The sequence below is a fragment of the Perca fluviatilis genome, chromosome 12, assembly GCF_010015445.1.
Source record: "Perca fluviatilis chromosome 12, GENO_Pfluv_1.0, whole genome shotgun sequence".
In the NCBI taxonomy this organism is placed as follows: Eukaryota; Metazoa; Chordata; class Actinopteri; order Perciformes; family Percidae; genus Perca; species Perca fluviatilis.
The window spans coordinates 12,033,414-12,051,138 of record NC_053123.1 but is presented as its reverse complement, the minus strand read 5'-3'; the positions used below and the strand labels follow the sequence as shown (position 1 = coordinate 12,051,138).

The 17,725-nt window shown below is 41.7% G+C and overlaps 1 protein-coding gene across 1 annotated transcript; it reads left to right on the top strand.

The window, feature by feature from the left end:
* The first annotated feature begins 419 nt into the window (after positions 1-419).
* On the top strand, positions 420-4,633 carry LOC120569816 (TSC22 domain family protein 1-like). The gene is made up of 2 exons (XM_039817931.1): positions 420-3,889; positions 4,040-4,633. Exons 1-2 carry the CDS (start codon positions 1,215-1,217, stop codon positions 4,089-4,091), a joined length of 2,727 nt encoding a protein of 908 aa, XP_039673865.1. The 5' UTR covers positions 420-1,214; the 3' UTR covers positions 4,092-4,633.
* The last annotated feature ends 13,092 nt before the right edge of the window (positions 4,634-17,725 follow it).

The window sequence follows — 17,725 nt, the reverse complement described above, 5'->3', positions numbered from 1 at the left end:
ACTTGAGTAGAATACTTAATAAATGTACTAGCTGCTTTTCGGTACAGTATAGTTTTATCTATCTATCTATCTATCTATCTATCTATCTATCTATCTATCTATCTATCTATCTATCTATCTATCTATCTATCTATCTATCTATCTATCTATCTATCTATCTATCTATCTATCTATCTATCTATCTATCTATCTATCTATCTATCTATCTATCTATCTATCTATTCATCATCGCACTGCGTCAAGTTTCCTTGAGTTACATTGAACAAAAACATGACCTATTGTGATGTGTCCCAAACGGGTTTTTGAGGGAGCGACCTATCCTCGGCCCTTTCCGGCTCTTTCCGTTGATGTTGATGATGGGTTCGTCACCGCCTCTCCCAGACTGCTTTATGTCTGGCAGCAGAGACCATGCGCGGTCGCCATATTACGGAGCACCCCTCCCCTTCAGTCCCGTCACAGCACAGAGCCACAGCAGCGGTGCAGGAGGCTACATATACTGAACAACGCTACCGCTGGGGAGGACCAGTGATACAGCAAAACCAAGACCAAAACGAGGATTCAGTGGAATGGATTAAACATTTGTACGCCGCTATTAAGTGATCGTATTTGGCTTTACATCGCTGTGAGCCGGATGAAAGGTTGCTTGTTTACATTCTCTTTGCTTTGAACAAATTCAGCAGCTAAAACGACTCGCTATAGTCTGTGTTTAGCTAGCCGGGGATGGAGACAGGCGGCTAGCTAGCGGACGTTACTCCTCTGTCAGGCTAGCATCTAATATAAGGCTAACTTACTTAGCTAGCAGCTGTTGTGATTTTAGTACGAGTGGCCATTTCAGCATATTTTCTCATTATTAAAACCCCCCAAAAAATGTTAGATTGTGCTTAACAAAGGTACAAACGGATAGCACTGGCGGTTATCCGGTGAATTAAAACTGGCATCAGCTGACGTTAGCTCGCTAGCTACTCAGCAAGCGGCCACTAGCCTCTTTTGCCTCGCTACCTGTCACCGGAGAACACGGAGTCGTGTATGAGAGGCTGTAAATTACATATTTGCACAACTTTGCCTGATATTGGAGAAGAGCCGAACTTGGTTTAAGTATTTATTTTTTTGATCGTGTTGTCTGTTGGTCGTATTTTAGTCAAAACGGCGCCGTTAACGAACTGCAACCTTATTGCATACTGTCAGAGACCAACTTCCCCCCGGATTCTCTCGAAATGCATCATCCGGACCCTGCAGGAGACTCTGGCAGTGTTAGAAAGATGGCGCACCCGGCTGTCTTTCACAGAAGGGGTAGCAACACAGTCAGCGGTAGCGGCTCCACGATGTCAACACCGGCAAACCCGGTGGTCAATAACAGCCACGTCCCAGCCGATGATTATCAACCCTCCCTGTTGATTCAGTGCCAACCTCCTGCTGGTTCATCCTCCCCGGGTCCTCATCATATTCCACCCCACAGCCTGAATCTGCATTCCCAGCCCCAGCCCGCGCAGTCGACTGGAGCTCAGATAAAAAAGAAGAGTGGTTTCCAGATCACAAGTGTGACTCCAGCACAAATATCTGTGAGCACCAACAACAGTATTGCAGAGGACACAGAAAGCTACGATGACCTGGATGAGTCCCACACGGAGGATCTCTCATCTTCTGAAATCCTGGATGTGTCCCTCTCCCGAGCTAATGACATAGGTGGAGCAGAGAGAAGCTCTTCGGAGGAGACGCTGAATCATTTCCATGAGGCAGAGACCCCTGGAGCTGTCTCCCCCAACCAGCCTTCACACCCCCATGCCCTGAACCAGGCTCAACAGCACGGTGGGGCCATGGTGAACGGGACTGTGCACCATCAACACCCTCCTCATCCTAACCATGCCCAGGTCTACCCTATGACCTCTGGGCCTGGGGGCACCCAATCTGCCCTCGCTTCTGGAGCTTTACCTTGTATCACCCAGAAAATGCCTTCTAACATGGGGGTCCCTCAAGAGAATGTTTCCCAGGCTGCCCCTCTAAGTATTGTTGCTCAGCCTGTCGGGGTTGTGACCCCAGGATCTGTCTCTGGAATGCACAGCTCTGCTACAGGCACTACAGTTAGCATAGTTAATCCCCAGACCAGCACTGTTAGTAATGTGAATATGTTGAGCTCTGCCAACGTGCCTGTGAGAGGGGGGATCAGCATGAGCGCTAGCAGTGGTGGCTTTCCTCTCAATGTGATAAGTGGCAGTGGGGGGAGCGGAGGCGGTGCTGTTGCAGCTGGGGGTAACCCTCCAACCACCACTAATGTCAGCATGATCCAGCAACAACAAAAAATCAACTCCAACATCACTATGACTACTACGACTACAGCTGCTGCTGTCCGTGCCTCTGGAGGGATTGGACTCTCCAGTGGGATCCAGGGAAGAGTTGGATCTGCTGTGCTGCAGCCTGTGAGTGCCCCTGTCACAGCTGCGGCCCCAGCCCCTGTACCAACCCCTCCTGCCCAGCCTGCCCCAGCTGCAGCCCCTGCAGTGGCTGCCACCAGTTCTCGCTTCAGGGTGGTGAAGCTGGACTCTAGCTCTGAACCCTTTAAGAAGGGCAGATGGACATGCACTGAATTCTATGACAAGGAGACCCCAGCCTCCGCTCCCAGCTCCTCTGCATCCGATGCTGGGTCTCTCAGCATGCGTCAGTTTGTCTCGGAGAGCTTTGCTGGGGCCTCAGAGAGGGAAAGCACAAGTGGTAGTTCTGTGAGTAGCGCTATGAGTACATTGAGCCATTATACTGAAAGTGTGTGCAGTGGAGAGGCAGGGGGACCCCCAGTACACCAGCACACCCAGGATTATGCGTCCCCTCCTCAGGGCTTTCAAGGAATCCTCCCCAGTGGCTTAAGCATGGGAGTGCCCCAACCTCACTTGCACCCCCAGGATATTACCCATTTACATGTGAAGACTACTGTGGCCCCCTCGGCCCCTACTAACATTCATCAGCCTGCTCCCGTGCAAGGCCGCCAGACCGCCAGTGGGCTCCCTACATCGGCTCAGCAGCTCACTTATGCCCAGGCAGTTGCTAATCAGTCCTCAGGCTCCACACATGGCCTTGTGGGTGTTCAGCAGCAGCAGCAGCAGCAGCAGCAGCAGCAGCAGCAGCAGCAGGTAGGCTATGCTACCCTGCCACAGCAACCATCTGCTACCACCCAAGCAGCCCCAGTTCAGGTGAGGGCACCCGAATACACCCATCCACACCAAGGTATCCCCCAGGCTGCTGCTTCTCAACCTCTGTCAAACCAAGCTGGATCAGCACTCCTTCAGACACAGCCCCAGCAGCCCTCGTCCCTTCAGGCCACCACCTCCAGTATGACCCCTCACGTTGGAGTGCCAGGTCTTGGCCAGCAGCCTCAGAACCAGCCAAGCCATCTGGATTGCCAGCAGCAGACGCCACAGTCACTCCCAACACAAATCCAAAACCAGGGCCTGGGCACCCAGCTGCCGACAACAGTCCACCAGAGCCAAGTGTCTGCATCAAGTGTGCCTCCTCCCAACCCTCAGAGCGCACCCCAGGCCCAGCCCCAAGCTCACAACACTGGGAATAGTGGTAGGATGCCCCCCCAGGGTGTTTCACAGAGCCAACTGTCTATTGTCAGCTCTTCCCAGGACCACAGCAGTGCCCAGGCCCTGGCTCATGCTGCCCAGGCCAGTGCCCTCTATGCTAGTCTGCCCACCTTCACCACCACTCAGCTGCAGGATGCCCAGCGGCTGCTCCTCCAGCACCAGTCGGCTTTGTTGGGGCTGCCCAAGCTGTCCGGAGGGGATGCTGGATCTGGATCCAGCACTGGCCAGGGTCATGAAGCTGAGGGCATCGCCGCTACCGCCAGTGCCTTAACTGCATCAGCTGGTCTCAAAACTGTGGATGGAGAGGAGGATGGGTAAGAGTTTCTATTTCCCAAATTTTTTGTTTTATATTTATTTGATTGGTTGTAACCACATTTCGGAACATTGCCAAACATTTTAGCACTAGTCCGAATATCAAAGTAGATTTCTGAGATATGTCCGGTTGAATGTGTGTTTGTACACAGGCTCAGCATTCCGAGTCTGTCTGAAGCTGGGGGATTTCACTGGTTGCTGTGAGGGAAGAAAAGTGTTCTTGTTTCCCTAGATAGCCAGCAGACAGTTGCCAGGCTGCCACAGTCTGTCTGTCGTCTGTCAGTGGGACACAGTGCAGGGCTCAGCTGGACGTGACGTCTCTTGTCTCTTATCAAGTGACTGCAGTGATTCGACATTTTACCTAGCCTGACTCCTTGCTTGAATCCTGACTGTCTTCCTTACAGGGCACAATTTGTGCTGGGTGCACAGTTCGCCATTCACACTCTCTCAGCACATTTGTTGTTGGAAAAGCAGGAAACAAGGTGGCGTCTGTGTGATTATTTAATTAGAGATGGATCAGAAGGTAGCTGCAAATGTGACTAGAAATGAACTAATTAGTCTAATTCTACAGATGAAAGAAGACATTAGACCATACTTGATTTTGTTTTTACAGCCCATCTCTCGAAGCAGGGCTTAAAATGACACTTCTGTCTTTCGATTAGCTCATGAGGAACAGGTGGTGGTTTACTTGTTGACATAAAAAGTATAGTGCAATAGTCCTTTTTCCTTCACTAAAAGCGTATTGATTTTATTAAGAGCTCTCTCTCTCTCTCTTTAGCGTGCTAGTGATTTATGCTATGAACCAGCTGAATGTCCCGTGGAATGTTCTCCCAACAATAAGTTTTGAGAGCTGATTTTGAGGTTACAGGGGAATTTTAATCACCCAGCCGCATTAGGAAATTGCCCACATTTCAGTCACTCTTACAATCTTAAGCCCATTTTCCCAATCTCTGAAAATGTTTCCGGTTGTTTTGCATACCTGAGTTATAATTATAAAGATGAGTTGATTCCTGGACTGGTTTTCAATACTGGGGGTGTAACATGGTTGTAATGATGCTGGATTTGTTTCAGTCTATCTTTACGGGCCAGTTAGATGGATACTGAAGGATGGCTACTGTTATCACATGACGTTTAACTCTGAGGAATGTGAAATCTATGGGGATCAGGTGGATTATTGTCTTTGATGATAAGTAGCATTCGGGTGAAACCAAAGCCTGATTGTCTTGGTGAATTAGGCTCACTGTTAATTTCTCCATAGTTTACCTGCTGTCACACGAATGCAAGTAGGTGACCGCCAGTGCCTGCTGATGTCTGTTTCCTTACTAATGGGTGGCTGCAAGTGGAACTGGCTATTTCTCTCCCATTCTTAACCAATGAACCGTCATTGATTTAAAAAAAAAAAAGAAAAAAAGAGATGACAGCACGGCCTCTTGTTGATGCAAACGCACGCTCGCTCGTGCACACTTGCAAAGACCACAAACTGGGCATGTCCCAATCAAGCTTTTCCCCCCAGATTCATTGTCTCATATTTGATAATCTGCTGAAACTTAATTCAATTTGTTATATCTTCTAAGACTCAATTTTAAGTACAGACAAACCACACTCTTTAATTGGAGCATACATTTAGAAAAGCAAACCGCTATATATATATATATATATATATATATATATATATATATATATATATATATATATATATATATATATATATATATATATATATATATATATATATATATATATATTCATAAATAAATAAATAAAATGCTAAACCTGAGAACAACCTGAATGAATAAGATCATACTGAGCATCCACAGAGCGTTGAGGCCAAGCTACTTTTCGGTAACTGCTTCACTAATTAATCTGTTACTCTTACATTGTTATCCACATAACTATTTGCAGTGCTTGGGGAACTTGAGTTGTGTATATAATCTTGTCAGTTCTGTATTGTTTGTAAGTTAGTTGAGCATTAATTTAGCAGTTTACTGCAGATTAAAAAGGCTTGATGTATGAATAGTATTTTTTTTTTTTTTAAATAAGAAAGATTTTGAGAAATAAACTTGATATAGGCTATTATAATTGTAGGTCAACTTTACTTCAGTTTTCAGGTTAAGTCCTTGGGACAAAAAATGGGGGAATACTTTTAATAAAATCTAATTGTCTAATCTTTGTTTGAATTTGATGCGTATCAACAGAATGTTAATGATATATGTTCATATCATCACAATATGATTGCGCTGTAAGTAGACGTCCAGTATTATTGAATTATTGCCTTAAATCTCATAGTTGTAACATAGGACCGACTGGGTATGAATTGCTTTCGCTTGCTAAAAATGATGGTCATTTTGTGCAAAGAGGCAGTAAAGTAGAAGTGATTGCACCTTTTTAAAGTCACTTTACTGAAAGCATTTCTAAGACCCGGGACCTTTTTTCCCTTTGTGTACTAATTGCCAGGACAGTCCCTCTCATGAAATCTAATTTGTTCTCCGTCTGTTAGGAATGTATTTACAAGCATGGGGGGTGGGGTTCTGTGCCATATTGGTTGTTGTACGGTTCCAGTCAACATGTTCAGGTTTTAATGCGTGGCATGACCCTGCCCTTATAAATCACCTCTTGAGAGGTGTGTGTGTGTGTGTGTGTGTGTGTGTGTGTGTGTGTGTGTGTGTGTGTGTGTGTGTGTGTGTGTGTGTGTGTGTGTGTGTGTGTGTGTGTGTGTGTGTGTGTGTGTGTGTGTGTGTGTGTGTGTGTGTGTGTCATTTGCTCTATCTGCACTGACCAGTCATTAATGGAATACATTGAAGATGGGTGGGTGCCGGTCTGTGTGTGTGTGGGAATGCTGCTGGCTATTGACTGCTGGGGTTCATAGGCTCATTGATGGTAAAACTGTGATTAGAAAAAGGGTGTCAAATGTAAAATGGCATGAGCAAAATGTAACTAATGTGAAAGCAGCCATTTTAATGTGATCATATGCTGGTTTCCACATGCATGCCTCTTTGCATGTGAGGATGTGGTTTTTGTGCTGTTAGACTGTGCGTGTGTCCGCGCGCGTGTGTTGACGTCTTGTAGTTTAGTTCTTGTTTCAACTCTTCGGATGGAAGACGGTGTTTTGACGAGAGGTAACGTAGGTCTGGTTAGCAAACTTGTCTAACTTTGTTCAGTAGGACCTGGGTGTAGGACTAAAGTTATGGTTTGTTCTACCTTTTATGCAAAACACTTTTATTAACAGCTGTTAGGTTGTCATTGACAAATTGGGTGTTTTTGAGGGTGTAACTCTTATAGTTTATCCTTTTTTATTTTTTTCCAAGACGCACCCAGTGTCTCTAAGGTTGACCTTTTTTATTTGTAAGTAAATTTGGAAAACAACCCTTGATGATTTAAGATTTTGGTCCAAGTTTTAAGTACTTTCTGTTTCTCAGTTTTGTTTTCTAGCAGCATGTGACATGATCCTAGTACAGTTTGTTTTCTGTTGTTTCAATAGGCCTACTTCTTGTCCTGATGAAGCTATGTTGGTATTAACAAGATATTCCATTTATTCCAAGGCCTCCTTGGAATATAAAGCGACAAATTGACGGACTGTTATTCTGGCTTTTAATGAAGATGTGCAGTTTCAGATTATTTAATCAAGCATTCTTTTGTGATTAAAATCTGTCACATGCAAAGATGGACAATATCCCCACTTAAACATATTTGGATTAAAGCCAACATGTTCTTTTTTTTTTTACTTCCTTTTGGGAAAATTTAATTTTTTTTTTAAAAGCTAGTCTCAGAAGTCAAAAGCATTCAACACCAGTATTGTGTTGAATGCATGTATTAGAAGTATGGTTGTTCTGACTAAAAACAGCACTATGTTTAAAAAAAAAAAAAAAAACCACAGGAGGTTGCATTGGTGGAGCCGTGTTACTTCAGCCACCATGAATGTAAACTTGCATGTATTATATAACTGCCGACCATGGTGCCAAATGACAACTTTTTTTTTTTTTTTTTTTTTTTTGGCCAAATTTGCCTGCATCTTTTTTTGCCGAAGCCCCTGCTGCCAACGCAATGGTCTCATTGAAATGAATGAGGATGCTGCAACACAGTGCTATTGTTGGTGTAACCACAGCCAAGGCTCAGGGGAATGTGGCTCTGGCTGGCAGTATGATGGCTATCTTTGCTGCTGCCTATTTTGAATGTAATCTTCCCCCTGGCAGTGCAGGGAGCCAGTGTGTGCTGGGCCTGTTGCTCATTGTGTGGAGATCAACGAGATCCCCAAAATTCACCACACACACAGAGGAAGTGACCCAACCTGACCCAGCCCATCTAAGTCAGGTCTACTGAAGCTCGTTGAGACCACCTAGGACACAGCAGACTGGACCAGATGAAACCAGACCGGGCAGAGTTGTGCATCAGTGTTCCAGCTCTGATAAATCCCGCCATTGTGTTGCTCCACTATTTCCTCCCGTTAGTGTGACCGCTCTGTAGATGGGTTTTGTATGAGCTTGTATGGCTTGGGGAAGGTTATACCATAGATTTCGACAAACCTGATGTCCAGATGTTGCAGTCTGTCATTGTAAATTTTTTCAACAGTCTTGGATAAAAGAGATATTCTAAACATAGGCCACGTGTTGATTTGTCTCTTTTTCAGGCCAAATTTTCTTTAATGGCTGTTAAAACAGTGTTCCCTTTAGGTTTTTTTTTTTTTTTTTTAGCAGTGGCCGCCAAATGTTTTACGTATGAAACGGAACTGACACTTCGTTGCAACACAAACACATATTTATTTACCTCTATTCACACACAATGAGGCTTATTTTCAGTTGTGATTGAACTGTATTTTTTGAGGAACTATAGGGCACTTATCATCTACAACAGGTCTACCCTTAGAATGGACCCCCCGCGGTGAGGTTTTTAGTGGAGCTGTTCGTTTAATAGTCGACTCGGAAGAAAGTGAACGTTTTGACAATAAACTACATCAACACAACAGTATGTTAAACTACAGTATGTGAGTTAAACTGGACGGCCCCAATAACCTCTGAATAGTTCTACTTGTTAAATTGCAATGTGAGCGGCAGGATCATTTAAAATGCGACCGCGACTACATTTTTTTTGTAGAGCCCTATTTCTGATACTGTGGTGGCAAATTTTTTGCCATGGTGGGCCACCACTATAAAATCAACATAGAGGAAACCCTGTCCCACAGCTGTATGAGTTTAGAGGCAGCACTGTCCTCTCAGCCCGAGCCCACCTTAGCCATCCTATTGAGTTACATAGGTATCCTGTGTATCATAGATGGTTTCCTTGCAATAAATTAATAAAAAAATATGCAAAATGCAGTATATTCTGTGGCGTAATACTCTTGTAAGCATACACTTAATATTATTTTGTATTTTTAGTAGCAAACACTCGTGCCCCTGTAGGATTGAAAGATGGCTCTAAAAAGTTCTGTATGTAGCGTTGTCTTACATAGAGTTGACTTGATTTTGAAGTCAGTTAGAATGGATTCCAATGGTGACCTGTTATAACATTTAGAAAATGTTTTAAAAATGATGCTGAAAAATAATATTTCATATATCTTTTGATATGCTGAGAGTCGTTCCTAGCGTCATTTGGTCCATTTTTTCCCTCGTGAATCTGTGATTTTTGTAATTTTTCATTTGCGTGTAACAAAACAGAATGTGTCAGCGGTGCGCTCCATGTGCTGATTATTAACAACCTCCCTTGGGGGATTCATAATAATGTTTACTGGTCAGTCCAACAAAAGAATTCAAATGCTGAGAATGGTTTACCTTCTGTATGTCATGACAAACACTCAAACTCAATCAGTTATTTTTTTTGTAGCAAATGCATTGATATTGTGCCAGTGTTTGGCTGTTGCCTTTTTATATACAGCTCTGGCTTGTCCACAGTTGCGCCAAAAGTGTTTCACTAAATGTAAACAGCATTTGTTATTTGTTATGCTGCTGACGCCTCCCCCCATTCCCACCACATAGACCAAGCCAGAGAACACCAGAACACAGCAGAGCAGCAACATGCTGTGTATGAGCGAGAGAGAGGGAGGTCTCACTACACGCTACTGAATATTTACTATGTCTTTCTAAGCCAAGCGATGAAAGCCTGAATTGCAGAATGAAACTAACCGAACGAAGATTGTGAGCAGTTTACTGTGTCTTGATGAAATAGAGGTTAATTCCAACCACTTGCATGTGCACATCACGCTATAAATCGCCTCTTGTCTTTGCCCGTTGCTTATTTGTATGCTTTGTGCAGATGCGTCATTGATTTCATTTGTCTCCTCGCCCCCTCCTTTTAGATGGTTTATTTTTCCATCAATAAACAGGATTGTTTCACTTAAGAGTGCGGTGGGAAAACTAATGGCTCCTAATGGATGATAATGGATTGTGTTTTTAGCCTGCCTTTCATCTATGGGAAAATTGCCCTCCTACCCCTGTGCACTCACTCACTCACTCATGCCATGTCTAAAAACTGCTCCTGCTGTTTTCATTTTGGTTCTTTTTGTACCTGTACGATACTGGCAGAAGCACTTAGATTACTGCGCCAACTATTATTTGTTTTATTTATTGTCTGTCCACTGAGAGGGTCTGTAGTGCATCAAAATCAATACTGGTCATCACAATATAATCACACTCAAAATGGGTCATCCTGTTGGGTTCATGAGAGGTTCAGTGTTTGCCTCTCTCCGTTTCTTGTGCGAGTATGACCGTTTGGGGCACTGCAAAGAAAACGCATTAACCAATATGGATGTTTTTGTAAAAAATTGCCGATTCACTTATTAGTTCAGGAGAACATAAACGTTATAGTCCCTCGTAGATCGTTTGGTTTGGTGCTCAACGCTAAAGTTTTACAGCAACATTGTCAAGTTTTGACCTCGTGCTAATAGCGATATGCCAATATAGCTTTAGGAATCTATCAAAGTTAATAATCACTGTAGATGGACACTACTTCCTACAGTCATTTTTAAGTGTGCGGTATGTATATATACAGTACTTCCCTGTTGGCCACCAGCTTAATTTTTATGGCAACAAAAGTAATTGTACTCATGAGAACAGAGAGACATTTTGGTTTCTTAACTCTGGTACAAGGATTGAAACAGGATTGACTCAAGGTCCTTGATAAACTAGTGCGGTCTTGTTTACAAAGGGGTTTGAACAGTCAAAATAAGTGCAAGTAGGAGACACTTGCTTGAGCTGTGTATTGTTGTAACACACTGTGTTAAATGTACTTCGTATTACTTAAGGAACAAATATTGTCTCTCATCATTTGTTGGAGAAGCCAGCTTATTGAAGAAAATAGAGGCAAAGGAGTGATTCTTTTGTGGTAATTATTGACCATTGTCTCATGTGTGGCATAATATTTATGTAATGTGTGAAGCTGTGTTGATGGTTTTATGTTCAGCCACTCTTTTTTTATTTTATATGGCTTTAGTGGGCTGCCACTGTCATCCCCCTAAACATGCAGGCAATGTGCTGAATCATGGCTGGCATTCCTGCGGCCAGAACGCTGTCCAGTCAGCTCCAGGAATCTCTCTCTCTCTCTCTCTCTCTCTTTTTTTTTTTTTTTTTTTTTTTTTCTCGTTGCTTTATTGGCATGACAAAAAATACATCTGTGTTGCCAAAGCATAAGAACAAACATACATATAATCAACAAGGAGTAAATACATCTGATATAATAATACAAGTAACAGGATAATTATGATGTAAGTGCAGATACAAAACAAATTCTGTGCATGTCCCTCAAAGGGTACGTTGAAACAATAATGTATATATAAAAAAGAATCTCTCTCTCTCTCTCTCTCTCTCTCTCTCTCTCTCTCTCTCTCTCTCTCTCTCTCTCTCTCTCTCTCTCATATAAACAAATACTGTGCATGTACCTCAAAAGGTTATTTTGTTATTGTGGCAGGAGAAGACATTAGCTGCTAGCCATGCCATACTTTTATCTTCCCCTAATAAAAAAGGAAGCTTGTTGTCCTCAGTGTAGGCAGTGAAGCCTGGTATGCACTCTGTCACTCACACAAATGGAGAGTGCAGAGGATGACTTTGCAATCAATCAATCATTACTACATGTCAAAAAGGCAGGAAGTTCAAAAGACAAGATAAGAGCAGTTACTATACCAAACTTTAACTTACAGCAGTTGTTTAAAAAACAAAACAATTGACAGTTCTGGAAATGTGCTTTAACTATTTGAGAGGTTGAGATAAGAGCAATATCAATGTCTGTGCAAAGCTGCAGTTGGGGCAGGGTCAGCATAGCTTAGCAAAAAGACTGTAAGCTGATGGAAACGGCTAGCCTTTTAAAAACGCTCATTACAGTTTCCTGCTGAAATATTAGAACCAGTCTGATGAACGTCATGCATTGTCACAGGGGTAACTATTGATTTATGTGGTTTGCTAAGGTTGTTGGAGCCTCATTGTTTGAGCCTGGTTTCGGCTCGGCCATGATGACGTGAGAGCTCTATGTGAGAGTCTTTTCCCATAGGGGTTGATATTCATTCACTCTTGCTTTGTGTGAGCTAATCCCCTTCTCTATGCTCTGGCTGAATGAGGAAGGCTGCTGGAGGGAAGGGTTGAAGTTTTTTTTAATTATATTTTTCCTTCAATAGCCCAGCCAGCTGCCCCTTGATAGCATGAATAAAGCACAGAGACACTTGGCTCTTTATAATGTGTGTGTCCGGTACTTAATGTCCGTGTACTGTACTCGTTTCCCATATATGAAATTTATTTAGGTAGCCAACACAAATACACTTGCTCCTGTATGCGGGTGAGCTGTCTGTTTGTTTTAAAAAAAAAAAAAAAAAAAAAAATCATTTCATTTTTTAGCTTTTGTATTTAATACTGTTTTGAAGCAGACTGAATGTTCAGTGCTGTTTGCAGTCCAGCTCACTCTGACACCCCCACTTCTCTTTGGAATAATAACCAAAAGTCAAAAGTCACACAAAACATTATTATCTTTCATTAATTTAGTGGTAGAATAACATGCCTCACATATTTCCTTTGGTTTCTATTGGTGCAGTCACTGTAGCATTAATGCCATCTATAGTAGTACTACTGCACTAGTTGTAGTGCTGTACTACCCCCTGCTGGTTGGCAAGTTGTGAACTGCCACACCGGGCTCATCATATATACAGTATGTACTGTATTTGGGTCATGTGACTGCTGTTTTTAGGCTTAAATGAACCAATTTTTCATGCCCTGTATGTCTTAACATTGACTGGTCAAATATCCGTGGGAGAGTGCTGAAGTACCACTGCTCTCAATTCTCCGTTTCAACCATGCTAGCATCGATGCTGGGAGGGGAAAGTGAAGCAGCAGTGTATTTTCTTATAAACTTGCTTGGACTTAGAATTTTTCTATTCAAATTAACTTCTAATCACAGTGGGCCCAATTCCATCATAATTTGCTTCAATGTCTTTTGTATATCTTTTAATGTAGCCATAGTTTATTTGTTTTTTTACTAAGCCTTAAAAATCAACTTTTAGATTTTTGAGGATTGCATGAAATAGGTTCATCACTGTACAATATAGAAAAGTAACGCACACCCAGTAGAGGTGTGAATCTTCACTGATCTCCCGATTCGATTACGATTATTATTATAAAACTACAGCACTGAGCACATGGCACTAACTGAATGTGCAAAACATACCAGAATATGTCAACAGAAATGTTGTTAGGCCTACATTAAATTGTAAACGGAAATAATCGATAATGAGCCGGCCGATTATCGATGCAGCATCGTCCTTGTCCACGATTCGATGCATCGATTTTTATTTTTTATTTTTTTATTAATTTCAACACCTCTAACACCCAGGGCTGTCGTGAGGTGCTGATCACTGTAAGTAGACTTGCAAGTAAGAAAAAAGTGTTGCACTCTGGCTCCTTATGCATTTCTCTATATATTTTGATAGGCCACACCCTTGTCACAAATCTGATGGTGATTATATAATCATGTTGCACCATTAGGGTAAGAAAAAACAAACCTCAATCACATTACTGCCATATATAGAGATCTTAATTTTATATACAATATTTAAATGTACATAAATATTGAAAACAATTGTAATTGATATAGCAAAAGTTAATTAATACAGTCAATCACTGTAATAATGAAATCATCTCTATTTTCTAAAAAATTAGATTTTGTGGTGAGTGGTGCTGCAATTGAAAGGGAATCTGTTTGAAAAGGTTTATGCATGTGCTGGTGCCTTCATGTGCTTCAGCATCTGCGACTTCTTGAGAATCAGTCATGTGAGATTTATTTTGTTCACAAAGCGGTCGTACAGTAAAAGTCGAATAAATGGTAGTCTCTATCCTTGACGTTACACTTCTGGGATTGCTCCGTTGCCAATGGAAATTCTTTCGTATTTAACTCATTTAGGCCGGATGTCCGTTGCCTTGGGCTTTCTTTGTGTTGGCATTTTAAACTCTGGTGGATTTATGAGGACTATGGTTAACTGCTCCTCAGATCTCTGCAGGGTAAATCCAGACAGCTAGCTAGACTATCTGTCCAATCTGAGTTTTCTGTTGCACGACTAAAAAAACTTTTGAACGTACAAGTGATCCACCAGAACAAGTTCCTTCCTGGGGCTATTTTGCAGTGGCGCTTCGGCTTTTCCCGGTGCCTAGCGCCGCCCAAGACGATTGTGATTGGTTTAAAGAAATGCCAATAAACCAGAGCACGTTTTCCTCCGCAGCGCTGCGGTGGAGGAAGGTCTGTCAAAACGAGACTACATAAATGGTAATGTGAATGAATTGTTATGAAACCCCTGGGCTAAATATTTTAGGATGAAAGGAACTAATATGCAGTGTTGCAATCTATTCACAGGAAGCAAAATAATAAGAGCTATAAGTGCGTAAGCCCTCAACTTGAGTGGAAGTCTGGACTTGCAGGTTAAACCTCTGCTGCCCTGGACTTTTAGAATCCGCAAAATGTTGTCCGTTGCAAATCGATGTAAAGTTGTCTTTGACATGGCTCACACAGGTAGAATAATAACATACATAGTAGAGCTGGGCAATATATCGCTATCGTGATATGAGACTAGATATCATCTTATATTTTGGATATCGTAACATGGCATAGGTGTTGTCTTTTCCTGGTTTTAAAGGCTGCATTACAGTAAAGTGATGTACTTTTCTGAACTTACCAGACTGTTGTAACTGTTCTATTATTTGCCTTTATCCACTTAGTCATTATATCCACATTACTGATGATTATTTATCTAAAATCTCATTGTGTCAATATTTTGTGAAAGCATCAATAATCAACACTACAATATCGTTGCAGTATCGATATCGAGGTATTTAGTGAAAAATATTGTGATATTTGATTTTCTCCATATCGCCCAGCCCTAATGCATAGTTAAAAAATATATACATATATATTTACACATAGAGTTAAAAGTAGTTTGGCTGTAAAGTGCAAATATGTTCGGGTGTTGCAGTACTAATTTTAACGTAGCTTGTACATCATGTTAATGGCAGTTGGTATGAATGATATGGATATATATATTTGTCCTGGGCAGAGGATTTTTACAATGGAGGGCCTGATTGTTGGAAGGTGGAATGAGTTATGGAGGGGGTGAGATTGAAGGGCCCTGTGTGATGAGGGTGGTTTTACCTCTTACTGCCTGGGTGTGGAGATCTGATATTGAGGACCTGGTCACTTTGAGTTGATTATGTACAGACTGGACAGAGGGCTGGATTGAAAGCTGTTAAGTATATTCATTGAGTCACAATTGGAAGCAGTGCAGCTCATGAGAGGCTAGAGTTTAAGGAGCCTTATTAGTGGCTAATAAGAAACACTACATCACAGAACCCAAATGATTTTAAAGGCTTTGCTCAGTCAAGATCTTAATTTTTGGCTTTGTTAAAAGTTTATTTTCCAAATAAGTAGTACTTTTTTTGAAATGCACTTCATGAGTTTCCTCCAATTGCAAATAAAGCCAAAATACTGTGATCATAGTACTGTTAGGGCCCATTGAAGAGGTGTGTGTGTGTGTGTGTGTGTGTGTGTGTGTGTGTGTGTGTGTGTGTGTGTGTGTGTGTGTGTGGTGGGGTTGTGTGTGTGTGTGTGTGTGTGTGTGTGTGTGTGTGTGTGTGTGTGTGTGTGTGTGTGTGTCACTGCAAAGAAAACCACGCATTTAATTTCACGGTTTCTCTTATGTAGTAAACATTTGAGGAGAATAATGACATGACAAAGCTAAAAACATTTGGTCTTTGTTTTTATCACTGTTGTGACCCAGATAATGTAGTAACACAAGTACACAGCCTATGAAGTAAACCACGCCTCTTTATTATAATACTTTTTTCTTTTTCTTAAATGAACATAAAATAGACAATAGAACATTTATCCTCATCCATAAAAAACAAAAAACTGATTAAGTTAGAACAAAAAAATAGTCATTCTTGGCAAAACTGAGTGGTAAAATAGTCATCACTGCTTCTGTACTTACATTTTTTTCTAACTGCCCCCCAAGTCTTTTGTGGAAGTTTAATTAGTAAAAAGGCATGCATTGGCTCTAGTATTTACCACCAGGTGGCAGTGTATACCAGCCTAGATCTCTGAAGTCTCAATGCATCTTCTAACAGCCAGTGTGAATTTTTTGAGTCAGCTGTTTTTAGTTATGTATTTTCCATCATGTAAATATTGGGGTAATTTTCAGTGTGCCAGGTGTAAGGAAGAAAGGTAGTAGACTACTCAACTCAGTTTCAACTGTCAAAGCACATTTGATAGAAATGCAATTGCAATTGATAGAAATAGTAATCATTTCTCTGTTAGTGTAACATAATGTGGCTTCTTGAATGTCTTGAAGTCTTTAACGGCTAAATACTATTGTATAATTAACTGTGTTATGCTCAGGAGGAATGTTGATGAATCCAACTGTGGCTGGGAACTTCATCAGTTCGTATATTACAAATTAGATTTTTAATTACAAACCATGTTTTATTGCCATTGACAGGAAGACTGCAGGGTTATTTCTATAAGATGTATTTGTTTTTTTACAGTGATACTCAAAGTAGACATTATCTGTACATCCTTGTATATTCTTATGATTTTCTTTCTTTCATGTTTCCCTTTGGACTATACCCTTTTTTTCTGCAACAGGTAAGACCTTTTTAAGTTATTTTTGTTTTGACTCACTATGATCCAAGTTTTATTTCAAGTGTGGCAGAATCCAGGTTATAGGAGGGCAGCGTAAGGCCGGTTACACACTGGCTGCATCGCGTGAGCTTCTCAGCTGCGTGGCATGTCCGTTTTATATTTCGGCTCCCATGTTAACAGGTTAGAGCTTACACACTGCCTGCGTGACACGCAGGTCTCAGGCGCGGCTCGAGCCGCGCCGAAAACGCGTGCCTGCTAGAAATGGAACCAACGCCTATTTTTCACGCGACACGTGACCGGAACGTCACGTGTTGGAAGCGTGTTGGAAGCGTTTCCAGGCAAAATAGAATAGGAAAAGATGTTTATATGTCATTTTGACACAAATACATATTAATAAATGACATGTTGATGTTTGAAAGTCTCTAAGTTTTGATATAAATGCAGATATAAATTTAATTAAAAAAAATCGAGTTTCTAATATTGCACCTGTCAATACCGAACGAAATATTCTGTAGCCTATTTTGCAGAAACGCAACAGAAACTCCACGCTCACGCCACGCAGCCAGTGTGTAACCGGACTAATGTTATCCTCCTCTTTCTGTTCCGGTCAGAATGACTACTGATTATCAACTGAAAAATCAAGAGAGTGCATGAGGTTGCATCTTATTTAACCCTTGTGTTGTCCTTCGGGTCCCAGTGACCCGAAGGACAACACAAGGATTATGTACTTCCCTTTACTTTGTTGAGAA